Source organism: Miscanthus floridulus, chromosome 1, assembly GCF_019320115.1.
Source record: "Miscanthus floridulus cultivar M001 chromosome 1, ASM1932011v1, whole genome shotgun sequence".
In the NCBI taxonomy this organism is placed as follows: domain Eukaryota; kingdom Viridiplantae; phylum Streptophyta; class Magnoliopsida; order Poales; family Poaceae; genus Miscanthus; species Miscanthus floridulus.
In genome coordinates this window covers 92,931,697-92,954,114 of record NC_089580.1, presented here as the reverse complement: position 1 = coordinate 92,954,114, position 22,418 = coordinate 92,931,697, and the positions used below count along the sequence as shown (strand labels likewise).

The window sequence follows — 22,418 nt, the reverse complement described above, 5'->3', positions numbered from 1 at the left end:
CATGTTCATCAGCTAGGTGAGGCCTATCTGTTCACTAGGGCCAAGCGGAGGACGCTGGTTGATGAAAGGCAGGATGCCCCAATCTTGGAGGGGATCCCTATCCACCCGCCTGAAAGAAGGAGAACCGGTGATGCAGAACCGCCAGCACCTCCACCTTCGGAAGTGTTAGAAGCAGAACCCTTGGTTCCTCTCACTCAACCATTGCCACAAGAAGATGTAGATCCATAGCCAGGGCGGTAGAAGAATCCGCCGAGCACAGGAATAAATATGCGTGGTTCTAAGGTAGATTAGTTGCCTTGGGATGCTATACCCATAGTAGTGCTTTTCGTCGCTGTCCTCCTGTATTGTACTCTTGTCGTTGCTGTCGTCCGTAGTTGTTGGATGCGTGTTGTAGTTTCGCCTAAGGGGAGTGGATCCTAATTAACTTTTTTGTAAACCCTCGCGTTAGGAGAAGTACTTGTGTTGTAGCTTTTGCTATTTCCACCTATAATGTAATCCTATCCAATGTTGTGCTTTAAATCTAAGTGTGTTAGTTGCTTGAGCCAACTCTATCAAATACTTCTTTCCACTAACATGTCATTGATTTGCTGGCCTAGAATAGACACCATGTAATGACAGCCAACCTCTATTTTCATTTACAATATTGAGACAACCTTCCGTACCAACACGATGAGAAAACATATTAGACATATGAGCCATATTTCTCAAAAATTTTCCTATACCAAGCACATCACCCACAGCGAAGCGTGGGCAGCAGTGGCTAGTTGTTCTCTGAAGTTTGAACTCTAAACCAAGCATGGCTAATGGTCAGTAGAAGTACTCATTATTCAGAGTTCAAAATAAACTTCAATTCGTTCTCAAATTAGCTACTTGTTTAGTTGCTGCATCATACTTGACTCCCCACTGCAAAAATGAAACTAAGTACTCCATGTTCAACCACTAATCTATTGCTCATCACAATTAGTTTTCATTTTTTACATTTTCTTGCCAGATTATTTTTCTGTCTATTGGTAGCAATAGTATCAGGACGTTGTATTATTCCCCTCTAATAAGCATTAGCAGCTGCTACAATTCCTTCCTGTGATCAGTTCTCAGAATTCTGATTAACAACTTGGCAACTGAAGACTATAGGTTTTTACTTAGAAACTCATATATACTGTACGGTCACCTAAAAAATTCCCCTTTAACCTTTGCAGATTCTGTGCTCCGCTCGATTTCTTCCTACCTGAACTTGCTTGGTGTTTGTACGGTCACCTAAAAAATTCCCCTTTAACCTTTGCCCCTTGATTTCGTTTTCTGTGTGTATGGGTTGATTTGCCTTACTCAAGAGGCTCCTGTTCTGCCAATACAATCTGAGCGTGTTTGTATGCGTTGTGCTACTGCTGTGATCTTCTCAACATATATAACCATAAGCCAATGCTGCTGATTTTTTTTTTATCCTGAGCATATGTCATTGCAGATGATGTAGCCATTCCAATTTTACCATATGCCAATGCCTGCGAGGTACAATGCCTATGCTGCTGATTGATTTATTTTATCCCCAGCATATGCGTTTATTGAATTGATGCAATTGGCATATGGAGTGACACAAACCATTACATAAATATTGTCCTTTATGTTATTCTTAGTAAACTGAGGCACTTGGCATATGCAATGATGACCTACTTTTCCGAGCCTACAATCCAATCTTATTTCCTGCACTTGACTGCTAACTGAAAAAATGTTGCTGTCCGGGCTTTATGTTTTTCTTCAACTATGTTATACTATGCTCTTATCCTCCAAAAAAAAACTTGTTTCTGGTATCTTGTGATGTAACCAATCCCCTGCTTTTAGTCCCCTGGTTCCTTTTCTGCATTTTTTAATACTCTCGGTAACAGTGGCAAATTGTAGTGATATAACATCGAACTGAGCCATTTGGCATATGGATTGACACGGGCCATTACATGTATATTGTCGTTTTTGTTATTCTTAATGAACTGAGCCACTTTGGCGTATGCGATGATGAGCCTCATTTTGCTGAAAACAATTCTATCATTTTTGGTACCTGTTATCTCTGCTTTTATTTGTTCTTCTCTCATCACTTGTTTTCTTTGCGTTTCATTTTGGTTCTCCCTCACCCTCTTGCTTTTCCTACTTCGCTTTATTTGGATTTAGCCTACTTGTTTCCGCTGCTTCACCAATCGGTTCACGGGTAGTTGCTACCATACATGCATGAATGTGACCAGACTGTTGTTTAATCCCTGATGCCCAGTGCACGTGATGGAATGCAACTCCAATGGAATGCAAAACATCTTTACATGTACACTTATATTTGTCATCGCCTTTGTCCATGCCAGCTCTGTTCTGTATTGCATACATATGTGCAGATGCCCTTGACACAGTTTATATTTTGGTTCAGGTTGGTTGGATCTGTGTTCCATTTCGAGAAATAAATTGATAAGGTAAGCCAACTAAATTAGGAAGTGACATGAACCTATGTTCTGCTATTCAGTTCATCTCAGATTTTAGGCTCTAAGTTAACCTTATATTGTACCAAAGATGTTGTACATTTCAAAATTTGGTTATCTGGTTTTATCTTACTACACATTGGATGATTAATTCATACAATATTTTAAGTGTCATCACATTTTTCTAAAAAGGTTTCTATATTGCCAAGTGAATGCATTATTAGAAATTAACAAATATAACTTGGAAGTTCTGACTAACAACAAAGAATTTACAATCTATAGATTTAGCATGAGACATGGTACTCCCAATCAAGTTAGCCTAAGTTGTTTCATTCGGTTGTAAATGTTACATGTGTAACATTAATTTTTTAGTGTACCACATTGAACTTTACGACTTAGATGGCGTCAGATATGATTGCAGCCAAGTGGCCTTCTAAAATAAGTTCACATGCACTTAAATCATGTGCTAATGTTAATTGTATATTACATACATACCAATTCAATGATTCATAATGTCTCTGCTTTTTTTTTGTTTGGGGGGGGGGATTAAATCAGTGCCTGTGAGAGTAAACTAGGCTATGACTGTATTTGTGCACTGCCATACTATGGCAGTATGTTTAGATGATGAAAATATGATTTATGGTCCTTATGTTTTCAGTACAATATCTAACATAGATACAAGTTGCATATGTCATTGATCTGTTACCTTGTACAATAAATAGATTTAACCAAGCTCAAACTCTGAATACTGCAAATTGGGATTTATTTTCCGAGTTCACATGCAATTCCTACTTATTTCACCAAGAACTGGAGTCATTTCTACATTTATTTTCTCAGTCAAGTGTTCATATAAAAAAACAGTGCTCTCTCAGTTAATGGACAGTTCGTCTAACTATGCTGCCTTACTATGTTCCGTGTAAATTATATATCTATCCATCTGAATGATCCTTAGTGTTTGATATAGTATATTGTCCTCTGACATTTTTCTGTCAATGTGTTTTCCAATCCAAACAGAGCAACTTTTTATGTAACTTAGATACGTGTATAATGCCATGGAGCCAACATAGCTTATTGTTGTCTTCCTATATGTAGATTCCCAATTTCAGCTTACACTAGGCTATTTTCAGTGCAAGGTAAAAATGAAAGGTATTTTCTTGTTTAGCCTTTTGCATACAATAAAAATATTTCTCTGCTTCCTGATCCTACTCTACTAACATATACGATTAGCTTCTAATGTATTCCCTTCTAAATTTCGTTCCTCTGTATTCCTTCTTAACGATAGCTTGGATATAAAACATGGCAATGGTACCAGCATTTTTTAATATTGAGCTATGCATTACAAAAAATATAGACAAAATTCGATATCGGCATGATAATCCTATATTCTAATTTGTGGGCAGAATGAGCATTACTATCATTACTGTGACAGTTTGGTGTGCAATTTAAAAAATTTATTATTTCTTAGCCTGATATAGATAAGCAGTGAAAAACAATTGGTTTGATATTAAAAGTAGTCTAGCTAGGTTTTCGAAGTTGCATATGTGCGATTTCAGGGTTTTATTATAGCAAACTACAGTTCATGTATTACATTGGGTGACCTTACTGATCGGTTAGGCTGAGAAACTAAAGCATCTACATTTGGTTAAACAACTTTATACATTATTAATATTTAATAGTCCCATACCTCATCAACATACTTGCTGACTATTGCACATGTTCCTTTGGTTTGTGCATGCTATTTCCGCCAAATGTTCTACTTTCTACAGTCCTACCTTAAACACCATTTCATACTACCTATGGTACCAAACCTTTTACTGCTGCGTGACAAATTTGCAAGATGGAATCATATTTTGCTGCTTCATTTTCCCATGTCCACAAGTTGTCCTACTAAATCTAATTTGGTTGAATTTTGCTTTATTTGCTGCAGCCCCATCTGCAAACACTAATGCTAGCATGATTCTTCCAGCGCCGCTTCATAAAAGGTATGATGCTCACTCAAATTAGTGGTCCTCTATTTGTAGTAGTCTGTTCATATGTTACAGACTATCACATGCTGGATCGCAATGTTCCCACGAAGCACCTGTTACAAACACACATACTATCTGATTAAGGTATTCAAGATGCTACCACTGTCTGTTAAGCTTTACAATTAATTTTACAGGCTTGGCTATTTTTTTGTTTGCCTCCGTGGTTCCCTTTTCTTATCTGTATTTTAATAATATAGCGTGACAGAACTCTTGCCGTCATTTAACGAAAAAATGTTACTTAATACCATTCTTATTTCTACATTCTGAGGAAGTGTCCGCTCCTTATTTTTGCATACTCGCAACTAAACCTGCTACCAATAATCACAAGTAGGTCTAGAAAATGATTTGACAAGCAAGTAACGGGATTGTCTTTGTTGCATTTTAGTTATAACTGATACCTCTTGTTAAAAATAGATCAGGAAGACATACTGAATGACAACTTCCTCGAAAAAAACTATTCTAGGACGAAATTGGTGCTGCAAAGGTAATCGGTTAGAATGTACTTATTCGACCTCTTTTACAGTGTCTATTCTATTTTGCGGTTGCATGTTCCTCATATTTGACAGTTTGCATCATAGTGACATCTATCTTTTTTTTATTACTGATGATACAGGATCATAGATGTTAGCAAGTTTGTGGATGATTTGCATCATATTTGACAGTTTGCATAATAGTTAGCAAGTTTGTGGATGATTTGTCACTAAAAGCTGATTTAGGTGCTAGTCTATCGCTTTTGGATACACGTAGCTGATACTGTAGACTTATCATTGATGAATCATTGATTCATGTTTGTAATGGCTGACCATATATGTATGTCTTAGTGAGTGTTTGGACTTGGTCATGAATGAATATTTGTATGAGAAACGTGCACAATGATGTTACTTTTGTATTAATTTACAACCAAATAGCCTTTTATTTTTTTAAATGCATTTAAATGATCTCGTCAAACCATCCGTCGCTAAAAACATTTGTAACTTCAAATTGTCGTCGCTATAGAGTACTGGCAGGCTATCTATCGCTAAAGAGTAGCACCAGACTATCTGTCGCTAAAAAAATTCAAAGCAACGGACTATCTATCGCTAAGAGTAATGTCTGACGCTAAAGATTTTTAGCGACATGACTTACAGCGTCTGTAGAAGTCTATCGCTATAACTTTTTAGCGTCAGATTGTCTGTCGCTGTAGCCGCTTTTAGCGTTAGACCGTCCATCGCTAATTTTGGTGTTGTGGTGTAGTGAACCCAACGATATGTTTGCTAGTTCAACAAAAATAGCTAGCTCATTATTATAGGCACTAACACTGAACAATATATAAATTATACATCGATTCCTTATACATCCTATTACAAACACATGAACACACTTACCGGTGGGGCCGGATAAAATACTCGTGGCTCGCTAACTCGCTCGACTCATGGCCGGCTCAGCTCGGCTCGACTCGGCTCGTTTTAACTTTTTCACGAGTTGAGCTGGAAGTCTAGCTCGTTATTTTAACGAGCCAGCTCACGAGCTGCTCACGAGCTGAAACGAGTTGAGGCCTATCAGCTCATGACCATAAATTCAGAAGATGATGATGCTGATCTAGAAGTGTACACCTATTCTATTGGTATGTAATGCTTATTTTTAGTTGTTTCATATGAATTTTGATTTTATAATTGTTGTGGTACTTAATTATTGATTTTATGGATTATTTTTTAGGGAGAAGATGATGATGCTGACATTGAATCTTTAGACTTTCCTAAGTTTGTGGTGGCAAGCAACTAGTTAGTATGCTGGAACTGCATAATCATTGATGGACCAGCTATGTTGAATGCTTGATAGTTTTGATGAACCTGATATGTCTTAATCATGTATGGTTGTATAATGGTGGACGCCACCTTCTGGAATTAATGTAGCATAAATATTATAAACATACGTGTCCTTTTTTTATAGCTCGCGAGCTAAACGAGCCAGCTCTAGCTCAGTAACTAGCTGAGCCGAGCTGCCCCTCTAGCTCATAATATTAACGACCCGAGCCGAGCTGGCTCATTAGCCTAACGAGCCAGCTCGAGCTGGACCGAGCTGGCTCGATATCAAGCCATACTTACTGGTATCCATTATTTTATTATTAGTATTTAATAATCCGTCCATAAAAAAATACAATTCTCAGTTTTTGACAAGTCAAACAATTTAAAGTTTAACCAAAATTATTTTAAAATACTAATATTTATAATACAAAATAATTATTATTGAATTATTTTGAAATTATATTTTTTATAGTAAACCTTGCAGACGATATAAATGTTAATATTATTTATTATAAACTTTATTAAAATTAAATTAGTTTAACTTGCATAAATATAGTTGTACTCATCTAACTTCTAACCACACTTTTGCACAAAATTAGTGCACGACTGCACGTTCAGTGTTGCAAATTTCGGCAAGAATCCAGTCCACTAAAAAAAATAAATCCAAATCGATTCTCTTGCTCCACACAAAAGCATCCCGAGGACCGAATTCTAAATTCGTAAAATCACGCGCCTTCTTCAGTGTTAGTTCTCCACCTCCTCCTTGGCGGAAAACCCTAACCCCTCAGCCTCCTCTCGCCGCCGATCCGACCCCAATTCCGAACACATCCGGCCCTCGGCGTCCCCACAGCGCTCTCGCCATGCCGGACGTGCAGCCGCTCGTCAGCGACTTCGTCCTCAAGCTCAAGCGCCGGTAAGCTGCTCCCTCTCCCCGTCCCTCCCGTCCGATTCAATCGCCGTTGCTCTGGTGTGCTTATGCCGTTGCGTGTCTGTGTTGGGTGGGCAGGAAGGTGGAGGGGTCGCACGCGGTGGCCCGGCAGACAGCGGAGCTGCTACGGTCGGTTGTGTCGCAGCATCGGATGGGTAGCAGCGCCAACCAGGCGGCCGCGCTTGCCGATGCCGTACGCGCTGTGGGGGAGCAGCTCATCGCTGCCAATCCCATCGGTAAATGCTCCAACGTTTGTTTCATTGTGGTGTCATGCTATCCTGTTGTAGTTTGCTCATTGTGTGCTTTCTTAAGCATATCTCCTTAATTAAGTCCTCCAAGACTAAAGGGATGGCAAATTCTCTGTATTGCAGCTATATTTTATTAGCTTTGTACAATGTTAATGTCCATGCACTGTGCCTGATTTGTAATTTTCGCTTTTACTTTTCTTTTTATGTCAGAATTCTGTCAGGGTGACCTGATTACTGTGTTGGTTTCCAAGTGGTATTTGGCATGTTCGAAATTCTCTTTCCAAACCATAGCAGGTGTCTCAGCATAGCAGGTCCCAAGCCCTGATAAAGGAGGAGGGTTGTGTTAGGCGCGGCGAGCCAATGTAAAAACTTAGCCACTTTAATGGAGATGAAACCCAAAAGAGCCTGAACCGTGACTTGGGGCTCTTGGTGGGTTTCAACTCTAGCCTACCCCAACTTGCTTGGGACTGAAAGGCTATGTTGTTGTTGTTGTTGTTGTTGTTGTTGAAATTCTCTTTCCAAACCAGACTCCCATCAAAGTCATGGTCAGTGATACCCTTGTTGCAATAATATTACTGCCCTCTGTGTCTGTCCCCAAATCACAACTGAACCTTCATGTTCAAAGTTCCATTCGCTTTATCAAACTTATGTTATATTTACTGTTATTGAATTTATTTCGCTCTCAACTGTAGCTCTTAGACTGCCACCCCAGCTGCTCATGATTGTAGATGAGTATTGCCATCTGCTGTCATTACTTATTATTGTACTCCCTCCATTCCAAATTGTAAGTCGTTCTGGCTTTTCTAGGTACATGCCTCCCACTACGCATCTAGATATACACTATGTCTGGATACATAGCAAAAACTACTTATATAGAAAAGCCGAAACCACTTACAATTTGGAATGGAGGAAATACCTATGTATTTGTATTAGATTTGATGGCTTGAATGGCATGGATCTTGGCTTTGATGTGCGTTCTCAGATTTTGACCTTGGAGATACCACATTCAATAGTGGGCTGCGGTACATTGCTATTGAACTTTGTGTTTTGTGACCAAGAGTTAACCTGTAGGTGTATTGCATAATTTAAGAGAAACAGTATGAAGCTTTTCATTTTTCTCATGTTTGATCTGTTACATGTTTACCTGGGTAGGTCATTATATTTTGTTTAGTCTCAAGCTCTGATGATACTGTTTGCACTTGAGTGTAATTAGTGATAACAAGTAGGTTCTGGATTGTGAGGACATGTAGTACTGGTAAAGCTGAGCGAATATAGGTTGTTTGAGCCTTGTTGGAGACTAGTTTTGTAATATTTTTAAATGATGGTTATCTGATCAAGTTTATGAGTAACATAGTTTAAATGGCACAGTATACAATTGATAAATGAACTATCTGATCCCTTCTTGCTCTCACATGCCGAGTGGAATAAATGCAATGCCATTGCCAAATACTCATCTAATTGAATGGTGCATAGATGATGATGCCCCAACTACATCTGAAGTTCCTGGAAATAATCTTGGAGAGATCCACAACAAAGGAGCCCTTATATTATGCCAAAGAAAGACTGAAGTAAAAAGATCAACTTCCCGCGGAGATAGATACTGCATGGACCTGATCCTATCACTGTTGACTCCTCATCCTCGAATGGACTAACCTTGCACACCAGTTGAATTGAGATTAGACAAATATGAATCAGGCAACATATTGCCGAATTTCAGTTTCTTGCCATTTCTTCGCCTAGCTGATATGTTTCACTTGGTTCCTTGTGTCATCACCATGCCAAATTGTGATTGACATTATCTCGTGTATCACAAAATTCCTGTGAACATGGGGTTATCTCCCAAGGCCCATGAACTCTTCTACCCACTTTCTTGCCACCTACTCTGTCAATTTCTTTTGCTGGGAGATTATTTTGTATCGCCATATCTCATTGTGCCCATCCTTGATTAGCTTAAATCTGTCTACCATCTTGGAGGAGGCAAACACTGCAAATAGCATTATCCGTGTTCTTCAGTTGAGTCAATAAGTCTTGTCAACACCTACTTGAGTTTACTAGTCCTCTAAATGCCCCGCCAAGGCCTTCAAATGGGACATCAAATTATCTATACCATTCAGATTCAACACCTTATAGCCATTGGCCCACTTATCCAAGATCTATTTAATCTTATTAATGAATTTGATCTTAATGAGTGGATGAGAGGATTATTTCTCATAAGATATTAATTTGCTACCAAATTTCCTTACACAGCCCTAGCCTGATACTTCTCATGAAACAGTATAGGAAATATGGATTTCAGGCAAGGAAGGTCAAAGGTGTATGGAGATTTGGAAACAATGTAGGATCTGATAAGGAAGAATCCACTTGAAAAGATCAAAGTCATTGATCGGATTAAACACACCTTGATTGCATGAGCCAATGGCTATAAAGTGCTACATCATACTATTTTGAAGAAGTCGAAATCCCATTTGAAGGCCTTGGTGGAGCATTTAGAGTGAGTTAACCCTTGCTGCTTTGGAGGTGAGGCCTATTGGCTCAGCTGAAGAGGCACACTTCCATTTGTGGCAACTTGATGTTGCTTGCTTGAGGTGACAACTGAATTGAAGCGTCTCTAGGATAAGCTTGCTGACCTGGAGATGTGACGCGAAAAGTTTATCTCATAGCAACAGAAATGGACATGCAGAATGTGAACAGTAGGCACAGGCTGCAAGTGGGAAGAAGAGTTATTGAACATGTAATATATAATCTCCAAGAATGTTGTAACCTATGATGACAATTTCAAGCCTGAGTCTGGTAGCGTTGATAGGATGGTGAAGCATCGTGACGACAGGGGCTAAATTTGACTTATCAACTATGAAGAGAAGTGCCAAGAGGCTGAAACACTTGAAGTTGTCAACATATTGTCTTTATCTCAATTGATCTCCTGCAAAGGGTTTGCATGTTGAGGGAGCAAAAATGCTACCACCTTTCTAGTTGGAGGGTGTTACAATGCAATTTTTTTTGGTAATTAGGTGCCAATCAGGAAGTTAGTTGAGTAATCTAGTAGCTGTATGCTGCTTGGATGTCAGATAATAAAGATGCTGTCATCACAGCATGTTTGTAGCTTTATTCGAGGGTGACGCTTTTAATTCAGCCTCCTGTAAGTGGCAATATATAGCAGTAATAGACAGGATACCTTACCTATCCCTTTGTTTTTTTTAAATCGTCGGCAGGGGAGTCCCCTACCTATATTTTTGTATATATTAAGGTAAATGTGGATTCTTTATTTTTTGCAGAGCTGGCTGTTGGAAACATTGTGAGACGTGTTTTACATATAATAAAGGAGGAGGATATATCTTCCACAGCAGTTGGTATCGAAGGTCTTTCTGTTACGGTTGACAGTGATGGTGAATATGACAGTGAACATGATGATCGCCCTGCATTATCTGCTGCTGTTCTTGCTGCACATGCTAGAAATGCCCTTCGTGCACCTTCATTGCAGACTCTGCTAGAAGACATTCCTGTGAGTCCTGCAATTTCCCGCACTGCATCATCAACTGGTGACTCAGACGGAAAAAGTAAATGTATGTTCGCATCAGTTATTTCCTGCTTGTTGCCATAGTGTTCTCTTTCACTACTAAATATTCCACCTGAACTGGTAGTCTTTGTTATTTCTGTATAATTTGGAGAAACATGTTTTAAGAATAATATTACCAGAGTCATTTATGTTAACCTTGTAGGGGTTTTATGCCTTTTTATGTCATTATTGGCACTGAAGTCATGTTTGTTCTACTATAGCAGCTGGAGATAAGAGCTCGACTAGGAAACTGAAGCATGATGTCATCGCAGCCATTGGTGATCTTATTGATGAGATTGACTCATGCTATGAGCCGATTTCTGAGCAAGCTGTGGAACTTATTCACCAAAAGTATGAACTTTGCTTTGGCTAAGATACATCAGTATTGCTTTAAGCTAGTATCAACTGCCTTTTTTATTTAAGCTGCTTCAATGGCGGTATACAATGTTGAACTGATGCATATGGTAGGTATTCTGGATATATTTAATACATATATCCTACAGCACGTCTGAAACAGCAAATACTGGTGTCTTTCAGTTGTTTCAAACTTATTAGTCAAGTTATGAAAATTTAAAATGGGCCATGGGAATGTGTCCATATGGCTTATCATGTAAATTACTGTTACATCTAGAAAAGGCATTGGTAAAAATACTGCATCAAGTTATTAAAAGAAAAGTTATTTCATGAAATAAGCTAAGTTTCTCAATAATTTATTTATATTCTGATGCAAAGAAAACTTTATTTTTCATACAAGTAACCCATTGCAACATTCTTTGCATTTTGCTCTAGAGTAATGTGCCTAAGAAACATTTGCCTTTCGATATGTAAGCATTAAAAGATTGACCAGTATCTGAAACACAATGGTGTGAAGTCTTAATTACTCTGTTAATTAGATATTTAGATATGGAGGTTCTCTATAGAATATGGGTACCTCAGTACCAGCTGAAATATATTGCTTGCTTACTGACACACTAATTGTTTATCATTTGCCACAGTGAGGTAATCCTAACTCTAGGTCGTTCTAGAACCGTCAAGGAGTTCCTGTATGCTGCAAAAGAGAAGAAGCGATCTTTTCGTGTATTTGTTGCTGAAGGTGCTCCAAGGTTTGTGCATTATTTGAACTTTATTGTAACCTAATTGTTTCTTGTGCACAGTATACTCTTGCCTGACACAGTGTCACAATGTTTATGTTGGAATCAGATATCAGGGCCATGTTCTCGCAAAAGAGCTGGTTGAGAAAGGTGTACAAACTACAGTTATAACAGATTCAGCAGTTTTTGCTATGATCTCTCGAGTTAACATGGTATGTGTGTAGTCATTGTTAATTCGCAAATTCTTTCTTTCCATTATAATTCCAATCCTGATTTTATTTGAAGGTCATAGTTGGAGCGCATGCTATCATGGCAAATGGTGGAGTCATTGCACCAGTAGGCATGAACATGGTTGCTCTTGCTGCTCAAAGGCATGCTGTGCCTTTTGTTGTGGTTGCTGGTAGCCACAAGGTTGATTTCTGCACATTACCCCCAAAATTTTGCAACCTAAGTAGCCAAATAAGAATCAGGGTCTACATCTACATTTTACTGTTATTTCTAATGTATACATGTGTCCATAATTTAATTTAATGTTCAATACTTCGATGGTGCATTCTCCTGCAATTAGCCCACTTGTTACATTGTCCTTATTTAATGAAGAAAAAGTGGACTTGCAGCACTTATGAGGATGCTGTCAAATTTCATATTGTGATGATACCATCATAGTATCTGTTGGGTAAAATAATCAAACAAGCATCAAAGTCTGAACACAAGGCAAAGTGTATTCATGTCCTGCTCGTACTGTACATGTTAGAGGGGGTATTTATAGGGGCCCAGTCTTCGTACTTTACATAAAATGACTATTTTACCCCTAATTCAAATAATTACAACCCTTTTTCAACTACAAGGGCGAAGTGGTCTTTTTCTCTTTCTGAGCCTTCATTCTTCAAATTTTGGTCATCAATCTTCTTGATGTCTTCGTCTTTTTGGACTTAGTCGATTTTCACTCTGTCTTCTTCTGTCTTCAAAATGTTAAGCGAAGTCAAATCCTTGTCTTCGCCCAATCTTGTTTTCTTCTTTTCTTCAGCAAAGACGAGGTCTCTTCAGCGAAGACGAAATCTTTCTGACGAAGTCAAATTTCCATCTTCGCTTTGTTTCTTTTTCCTTCAAGTAAACTTTGTTATAGAAATCACAATTTCAACTCCGAAGTTTCGGGGGCTGAGTTTCCTTGGCGAAGTTAAATCCCCAACAGTATCTTAACCTAATGTTTTCTTATTTCTGGCTTTCTGCGATGTAATGTTATCTACAGATATTCTACTCATCTCAGGAAATCTCTTTAATGCTTCCATTTTCCACAGGTGTCATGCTTAACTAGACGCCTGATATACAGAGTAGCATAGGTATATATCATAAAGTGCATTCACTGTTATCGTTTCTTTTTTAGCATCAAGTAGGAAAATCGGATAATCCTGTCAGTGTGCAAACAGGATTAATTCTGAGGCCTCTCATTAAGAGCACTATTTACTTGCAAGGTGTCACTTAAGTTCTCAAGTGAAGTATTTATCACCTTATAAAATTTCGTAATTTCTTAATTAATGCTCCCTCCATACTCCAATTCACATTTTTGGCCATTATCTTTTCAATTATTCGTTGGCAAAAAGTTAGCAAATGTTTATTGACATCAAAGTACTTTTGATGAAAATCCTGCTAGTAGTTTTCTTTCCTAGAAGTTTAAATACTTGTGTGTATAGTAGGGGTCAGTTATTTAATGTTGACTGCACACATTTGAGGACCATGAGTAAAGAATAATGGAAATAGGTGGCATTCACAAATCACAATTTTTGAATGCCCATGCAACCCAAAGGTATCAGATGGATTTGAAGTAGGATGTTTCTAAAGCTTCCATTTTAATTGCCCTCTTCCTCATGTGCAGCTGTGTCCATTGTATCCACACAACCCAGAAGTGTTACTGAATGAACTCAAATCGCCGTCTGATTTGCTCGATTTTGGCGAGTTCTCGGATTGCATGAATTTCAGTACTCAGGATGGCAGCCCCTTGCTAAATGTTGTCAACCCAACATTTGACTATGTGCCACCGAAGCTTGTGAGCCTATTCATCACTGACACGTAAGTTCTCAGCATTTTCTGTGATCTGGTAATAGAAGAGAATAGTTATATGTACTTGGTGCTGCATGCTTCAGCAGTTTTTTGGTGCCTGGTGTGCTCGTTCCATGCAAGTTTCCTTATGAGAACTATATCGGCCTAATCAATTTCTTTTCTTAGATAATTGCATGTATCTGAACTTCTGATTAAGAATTGTGAGTAAATTGAGGATACCTTTGGTTTCCTACCTCACCTGGACATACATTATTATCATATCCATACACTTCATGCACCTACATTCAAATCATTCAGTTCGTTTTCTTAATATAGTTGTCTTTGCCTGGCAGTGGGGGCCACAGTCCATCTTATATGTATCGGCTTATTGCTGAGTATTACTCAGCTGATGATCTGGTAGTGAGACGGAAGGCAACATCTTGAAAGAAGACAAGCACTGCAAAGTCTGATTGGTGTTCTGATGGTAGGATTTGCAATCTTGTTGGAATCCAAGTGTTCTTGTACACATCATGCTCTGTTGCCTGTAGAGCGATGTTGCTGTCTTCAGTGGAATCACCTGTTTGTGGGTCCAGTTACTGTCAAACTGCAGGGAATCGATGCAAGCATTCTCACGCCTCGCTGTAACCATTGCGGCATTTTGGGTGTAAACTGTCTGAGGGAATGGTTATTGCGGCATTTTGGGTGTAAACTGTCTGAGGGAATGGGGCGTGATGTCATGGAAGAATTGTTTTACTATAGGAGTGGTTCAAATATATGGTTAGACTGGTTGTGTAGAGGTGGCTGTTCTTATCTGGCCATAGGTTAATCTGGGCCTTGGCTAGTCGAAATTTTGTGTGTCATAAATTCCAGCAAGCTGTTCGATATGTGTGAAGTGTTAGCATGCACGCTGATGGAATTTGCTGAGCCATTTTTCTTTCTATATACTACTGTATATGATATTGCTCATTTCATACTTCCTTTTTTGGTGATTCAACTGCGTAGATGCTGAGAAAGAAAAAAAAAAGAAGGGAATTTGACAGAATTTTAAGGCTTTTTCACAAATTAGTGGAAGTGCTGTAAATTTGTATTTAGGAAACGAAAGCCTACATGTCTGCACGCTGAGCTACTATACGATAGGCACCTGCATTTCTCATCTCGTATGACAATCTAGCACCAGTAACTGTCCGTCGGAGAGTACAGCAAAAAATCTCTGAGATAGTCAGATGGACACTGGACCGGCGGCGACCTGGACGCACCCGCACCGCAGGAGGTCGGACTCCGGTGGGGCCATCGGTGGCAGCGAGAAGTGGCCGTACGTGGAGCTCCCGCTACGGAGCTCGCCCATGGTCACCAGCGCGGCCACGGTGTTCCGGAAGATGCCCTGATCGGCGGCTGCTACTGCGGCCACGGGGGCCGTCCCTGCCGACGCGCCGGCGTGGCCTCTGCTGGCCTCGAACACGGCCTCCATGGTGGCCTCGCACTCGCGGACGAGCCTGGAGATGAGCTCCGTGGCGAAGAAGGGCTGCCCGAGCACCTTCTCGATGAAGGGCAGCCGCAGGAGCCGCCCGGTGCGCTTGTCGTACTTCTTGAGGATCTTTGCCAGCCCTGCAAAGTTTGACTCCACAATTATTTGACTCTGTCCATCTTGCATAAAAATATGTACACTACTGACTCATGGGCTGCCAATTGAAGAGTTCAACCCTGATGAAATTTGCAGTCAGAAGTCACAGGCTGTGGGGCTGCCACAGAAGACGACATGGTTGCGTACCCACGGAAATAAATAAAAAAAGGTTCGTAGTTCTTCACAATTGGAACTGCACCACTACCTTGAAACGGGCTGGTACCTGCAAAAGCCGTTCTTGCTACCTCGTATGATCCCCTACCTCGTCAATGAGTAAGAACAACCACATTCACCGGCTATATTATCAGGACAAAACCTCAAATGTCGAGTAAATTATGTGTAGTGCAATCCGGCAAATTGCTACAGCTCATACCCTTATGTGGTCTACTCCTTCGAGCTACTAATTGGATAACTCGCTTTACTAACGTGTTGATTAAAAATTTTTTCAAGTTTTCTATTTTTTTAACGAATTAGGCAGGAGAGCTACCAATTATATTAAAAAGAACAGTCCCTAGACTAGGTAGTACATCGAAACAACACAACAAAACGACAACCACACAACTAAAGCAACCGAAACAACTAAACAACTAAAACAATACTATTCTCTTCAATAACCCTCACTCCCATGAATGACAGTTGGACTTATATATGGGGATCCTCACAATTCTCTTCCTCCAAAGCCTACAAACTGCTCACAGGACACACCCAAGTTGACCCCACCATTCAAAAGGCTTTGGAAAACTTCTTGCCAAAGTAAACACAAAATCTTCTTTTGGTTAGTAATGAAAGACAAGATAAGTACAAGAAACATGATGAGAAGGAGAACAATGCACCTAGATGATTACAATTGTGTTCTCTGTCAACAGCAAACAGAAGAAACACTAATGCACCTACTCTTATACTGCAACTTTGCCAAGAATTGCTGGTGGGCTCTGAACTTTGCATATGCAGGCAACCTCTCAATCTTCCAGATCGTTGAGGCTTGGAGAAACTATGTGTCTGCTCCCTTTGCTTTAGACATCTTTATTCTTGTATGCTGGTCCATCTGGATGGTGAGGAATGATGTTATCTTCAGAAACAAGGTTGCTTCAGTTGATGGTTGTAAGAGGAACCTCACGGCTTAAGCACTTATGCTGCTACACAGGACAAAAGCAAGGATCACCCCTCTCTTAGAATCATGGATTCAGTCTCATTTGTAATTTACCTGATCTTCTTCCTCTCTTTCTTTGTTTCCTGAACCCCCTCTTCCTTTTTTCTCTCTGTAATCTCTCTTTAGTGAATTCTTTGTATGTCTTTTTATTTATTATAATTTGCAGTAGGAGCTTCTTGCTTCTCCTGATTCCTCAAAAAAAAAAAAAAAACTAAAACAACACTATTGTACACCAAAGATCCATTCCTCCACAAACTCCTCCGCAATAGGCAGCCAAGAGACACACATCACTCGGACAAACAGTCGTCATCAGGACACTAAAGTCGCACTTGCGCCATGGTTCAAGACCCCTAACGAAGTGGCAAAGAGGCCTCTGCCACAAAGTCCCAAAAGGCACGACCTTTTAAACTCATCAGTGGCTTGAGGAGGTTTGGTGGCAACAATTCCTTTAGGCAAACCATAATTTCTTGCATTGCATCATCATTGATCTTCCCATCCTTCCCAACAACGTCCCAAATCCTTTAACACGTTGCGTTTTGCAATGCGGCCACTTCAACGAAGCGAAGATCTATCATAGGACTTGCGTCGGCATCTTGTAGTTGTAACCGATGGTGAAGGTGGGCGTATAGGAGTACATGTCAGATCGTTCTCCTCCAATAGCTGTTGCCTTCAAAGAAGATGCTGCAGTAATTGATGGATCCTCTATCTTCATTGACCTCAGTCGTAGAATGCAAAGGGCCGTCTCCAATGGTGATGACTTCTTCCTTGACCTTGGTCATAGAGTGCATAGGGTTGTCTTCAATGGTGATGAGAAAGATGGGGTTCTCAATTGTCACTTGTGAGACAACTTCCTCATCATCGGACACATCCTCCACCACAACAATATCCTCAACAAGTGCGATGGTCTGTAGCAACGAGGTCCTCGAGGGCACTGCAACAACCTTCTCTAAGGCCATCTCGTCATTGAGAGAATCTTCACTGAAGAAGTCAGTAGGCATGCAAGTCTCCACAAGAGAAGCAAGGGTCGACAACGTCACTAAAGGCCCCTCGGCGGCTTGTTCCATGGGCATCTTTTGGTGAATCTCTATGTCAATCGTCCTTGTGGCCACCTCATCGGTGATAGGGATTGTTGTGCTCACTGTCTCCTCCGGCCCCAAGGAGTCGGAAGGCGTACATGCCAACACAAGAGAAGTGAGGATTGATGGTGTTGGCAAGCGATGAACTGGAGAACATAGGCCAAAGAGCTCAGGCATGTTGGAAAAAGAAGTATGGTCTCCATGTGGCTCTAGCAAACTCCAAATGGTTGGCCAAACATGCCAGCTACAACTTGATAGTAGAAGTCTCCTCCCTCACGGGACGCAACACTTCCTCCAAACAATCTACAATCAACTGTTGGAGCTCTGATCGCAAACAATCTAAAATCAACTGTTGGATCTCCGATCGCAAAGACTTAGTCAGAGGCACGACTGTGGATTGAGCCACAGTGCTCGGCGAAGGCATGGCTACGACGTCAGCCCAACTCTTCATCTGTTGAGGATGGTAAGAACGCATCGAAGAAGAGTTGACCCACGGAGTAGAAGAGGTGGAGCTAAGATGGCAGTGCCCCTCCCTATGTCCTGGGTGGCGACATCGAATGTGTCGAAAAGAATCCGTGCAGGAGCTGACTTGGTGATCTCGTGCGAGGCAACGATAACATCTGTCTCGAGCCCATCTCTTGAAGGCGATGCTCCGCTCTGACTCTAGAGCACATGGCGATGGCGATGATCGAAGGTCGTCGCGACACTAAGCAACTCTTTTGATCCACAGACTTCTCCACGGTGGCACTTGCTGACAGCGGTAGAGGAGTCATGGCCCTATCTTGATTCAGCAACTGTAGCTGCGGGGATGACGGCATGACCGCGTCGGCATGAGGCTAAGCTCACGGCGACGAATGGCGAGACAAATCCACGTAAGGGAGGACCTGTAGAGACAAAGCGGTCTGACGCGGTGCTGGTATGAGGACACCGTAACGAGATGGCACGGCAGTGGAGCCTGGTCGGTGGCGGTAGTAGGCGGAGCTGAGAGGGACGACGACGGTGCAGAGGTAGCCTGAGCTGCGGGGTCACGTGGCGTTGTTGAAGATGGAGTCAGCCGGTCGGGTCGATGAGCGGCTGACGCTGGCCGGGCGTCGAGGGGCGGCGGCAGCCCCAAGCTCTGGGGAGGTGCTGGTGGCGCGACCGGAGGAGAGGAGGCTTGACGCCGGTCGCCGATCGCCGGATCTAGAGATGCCGTAGGACGCGGGGAGGAGACGAGGCCGCAGCGCTGCCCTTCAGCGAGCAGGGGAACACTACTACATAACGAGTAATCACCGCCACCACTTTTACCATAGGTTTGCTAAAAACCGGCGATTATACTCATCTCCGCCGATTCGTATTACGGAACCGTTGGTGAAATGATTTTCACCTGCCGGATTCGTGTTATAAACCGTTGGTGAAAATTTGGGCGGTTATCACCGCCGGCTGGTAACACGAACCGGCGATGATAAGCATATCATTACAGCCAGGTTTGTGTTACCAACCGGTAGTGATGGTCGACCTATTTGTACCGCCGGTTGTGTGGTACCAACCGGTGGTGAAAATCTTTTTACTAACGGTTCGTAATAAGAACCGGTGGTGATGATTTATGCTGCAGCACAATAGAATTCATAACTTATTCAAATAAAGTCGGATGAAAACAAACTTTATAAACTTTGTAGTTGATGACTTTTTTATTTGAAATTGTTTATAGTCCCAGAATTCTGTTTGAAGCTCTTATATTTTAAAATTCAAAAATTTTGAATTATACAAACAACCTCAGATGAAAAAATGATCAAAAGGAAAGTTACAGATCTCGCTATGATCTACAACTTTGTAGTTGACAATTTTTTATTAGAAATCATTTAGGATCTTAAATTCGTATCTGAAGTTCAAAAATTTTGAAATTCAAATTTTGCAAATGACATCGGATGGAAAATCAACCAAAACCAAAGTTGTAGATCTCGACGAGAACTACAACTTTGTAGTTGATGCCTTTTTTATTTAAAATCTTTTGGTGTCCTAACAGTATGGCTGAAGTTTTAACGATTTGAAATTCAAATTTATCAAACGACCTCGAATGGCAAAACCATCAACATCAAAGTTATAGATCTCAATCAGAACAACAACTTTGTAGTTAATGACTTTTTTTTTATCTCAAGTCATTTAGGGTTCTAAATATTCATTTTAAAATAATGAGAATTTAGTACTAAAGGAATATACATGCTGTATGGACATAAGTGACTTAGGGGCAGAGTGGTTAGAGCAGCTATGCGTGAGGGCACAGGTCTCAAGTTCGAATCCCAGCACTACGCAACGCGTGAAAAATTGCGTGACTTAACACAGGTCTTAGGTTTGAATCCCAGCACCGCGCAGCGTGGAGATTTTTGCACGAAAAATCAGGTGACTTATGACTTATGACTCGTGACCGTGTGGCTGGCAGGTGACACCTTCCAGAGATTTAAAAAAAATTTACTATTTTTTACTCGATTTTAGAATTTCTAAAAATCCTTATTACTCCCGGCGATTTTGTAATTTCTGAAAATCCTTATCACCGCCACCGGACGATAACGTCAACCGGCGGTGATAAATTTTGGCCATCACCACCGACTTACACTGTCGAGGGTCAAAACCTGCGGTGAATACCTGTTCTGGAAGGCAAAAGCACCGCCGGCCCCGCCCCCGAGCGGCACGGCCAGGGAGCGGCGCCCACCTGGTCGGCAGAGCTGTGCCCCTGCACGGCGCTGCCGGCAGAGGAGAGGCGCCCCGAGCGGGCGGCCGGCCTGGGAGCGGCCCCCGCGTGCGGCGCGACGAGCTTCGCCTGTTGCTCACATGGTGACTGACGGTAGCTGCGGTGAAGAGCTTCCTGATCTCCCTGTGCACGCAGCGAGAGGAGCCACAAAAGGGATGAATGGAGAGAGGTTGAAGAGGAGAGCTCAGATCCGAGAGATTTTGGGCTAGGGATGCTGGAGCTGCGAGATCCTCCGGCGGCGCTCCGTGGAGCAGTCGCGTGCTATACTCCTACTATGCATTACCCTTCCTGTACTGTCCCTATGCGTGCATCTGACGCTGATGAACCCAAGTTTTCTATCTAGATTCAATGGTCCGTCCGAAGCCAACACAATCTATTCCACACACACAAAAAAGAGTATGGCTGGTTTAGAGCTACGGAGTAGTAGAATCGAATGACCCCGAACAGACACTTGCAGTTGCGCCAAGCCGCAAACATATATACTCTCTCTTTGTAAAGTGTAAAAAAAAAGGAAAAAAGGAAGTGGCAAACATCTGCGCCATTTCGCGCCACAAGCAAAGCACTACTCATAGAAACAGAGAGGGGCACCGGGCAAATTAAGCAGAGTTGACAGGTGGAGGCAGTAGGAACTAGGAAGCAACCTGTGTAGTTGATGGCGCTATAGTTGAGCAGCAGTACCATCTCCCCGTGCAGGTCCACGATCTCCTTGCGCACACTCCTCGTCTCCGCTGCCGACAACGGCCGCCGCCGCAGCGCGTCCTCGGCCACCTTCTTGGCCATCTCCTTCAGCTCCTGCGCAGCACAGGCGACGATCAAGTCGCGCAATCGTACGTCACACTCACACCGGTGCGCACTCGCATTGACACCACGCACGCGTATGGAGGGGGGATCGGAGTGCAGGCAGAAGGAGAAGGTCGAACGTGCCCTGTGCCGTATGACGAAGTCCTCCTCCCGCTCCAGGAAGAAGGCGTTGAACCGGTCGACCTCGGCGTCGAGCAGGCGGAGGAAGGCGGCCTCGGCAGCGCTGCCCCTGTGGCGGCGGGGCGAGGAGCCAGACGCCGAGACGAGGCGGACGAGCCTCTTGAGGCGCTTGTACGCCAGGAACTTGTCTCTCCACTCCGGGAGGCTCTCCTCCACCTGCTTCTTGAGCCTCTTGCCAAACTTCATCTTCCCTCACGATACTGAGACTCGTACGGTTGCTCGATCAACGCAACAGCTTCTAATAAGACGTTCTGAACAAAAGATGCATTAATGCAGGTGCGCTTCCTTTTCATGCATAGATTTGTGATGGTGTAGTAATGGAAATTTACTTGGGTTAGGGGTGATCTTATGGAGGGTGCGAGGGAGGCGGAGGATGGGCTGTGGGGGAAGATGACATGAAAGATTTTTGGGGAGGAGTCAATGCAAGACTGAATGAAGAGTGCAAGGTGGGTTTAGTACGCCGGGAATATCTCACGGCATATGCCTTGGTAGGCATGGAGGTCGGTGAGGAGAAGGTGAGAGCCTATTGATGGTACGGTGCACAACGTGACTGAACAAGGTTTTTAGTCTCAAGTCCTAACCAACCGTATTCGTCGCTGACTGGCATGTCCAAGCAACCGGCCGGGTCACAGGGAGAATAATCCTTCAGACAAGGAGTAAAGCGTCAGAGACGGCTAGAGCTATGGGCCTATGGCAGAAAACATCCAAGAATATGTGCAAGGCATATTCCATACATGCCACGACTGA

General features: G+C 42.0%; 2 protein-coding genes and 1 long non-coding RNA gene across 7 annotated transcripts; 2 read left to right on the top strand and 1 right to left on the bottom strand.

Moving 5' to 3' along the window:
- Positions 1–764: 764 nt before the first annotated feature.
- On the top strand, positions 765–4,559 carry LOC136489723 (uncharacterized). Its single transcript, XR_010767428.1, has 4 exons — positions 765–806; positions 1,197–1,503; positions 3,540–3,593; positions 4,375–4,559. It is a non-coding gene; the product is annotated as an uncharacterized lncRNA (long non-coding RNA).
- Positions 4,560–6,994: 2,435 nt separating this feature from the next.
- Positions 6,995–15,000, top strand: LOC136537811 (uncharacterized). 3 transcript variants are annotated; one of them, XM_066529790.1, is made up of 10 exons: positions 6,996–7,171; positions 7,265–7,422; positions 10,707–10,994; positions 11,209–11,338; positions 11,983–12,090; positions 12,188–12,290; positions 12,364–12,489; positions 13,952–14,145; positions 14,469–14,599; positions 14,664–14,998. In XM_066529790.1, exons 1-9 carry the CDS (start codon positions 7,119–7,121, stop codon positions 14,557–14,559), a joined length of 1,251 nt encoding a protein of 416 aa, XP_066385887.1. In that variant the 5' UTR covers positions 6,996–7,118; the 3' UTR covers positions 14,560–14,599; positions 14,664–14,998. The 3 variants fall into 3 exon arrangements, with proteins under 3 accessions (XP_066385894.1, XP_066385887.1, XP_066385881.1); XM_066529797.1 differs by having other exon boundaries at positions 6,995–7,171; positions 11,212–11,338; positions 14,469–15,000; XM_066529784.1 differs by having other exon boundaries at positions 14,469–14,996.
- A 186-nt stretch (positions 15,001–15,186) lies between these two features.
- On the bottom strand, positions 15,187–22,110 carry LOC136537834 (SPX domain-containing protein 3). 3 transcript variants are annotated; one of them, XM_066529813.1, is made up of 3 exons: positions 21,564–22,107; positions 21,332–21,482; positions 15,187–15,720 (listed from the first exon to the last, which is right to left on the bottom strand). In XM_066529813.1, exons 1-3 carry the CDS (start codon positions 21,855–21,857, stop codon positions 15,335–15,337), a joined length of 831 nt encoding a protein of 276 aa, XP_066385910.1. In that variant the 5' UTR covers positions 21,858–22,107; the 3' UTR covers positions 15,187–15,334. The 3 variants fall into 3 exon arrangements, with proteins under 3 accessions (XP_066385910.1, XP_066385919.1, XP_066385902.1); XM_066529822.1 differs by having other exon boundaries at positions 21,615–22,103; XM_066529805.1 differs by having other exon boundaries at positions 21,332–22,110.
- Positions 22,111–22,418: the final 308 nt, after the last annotated feature.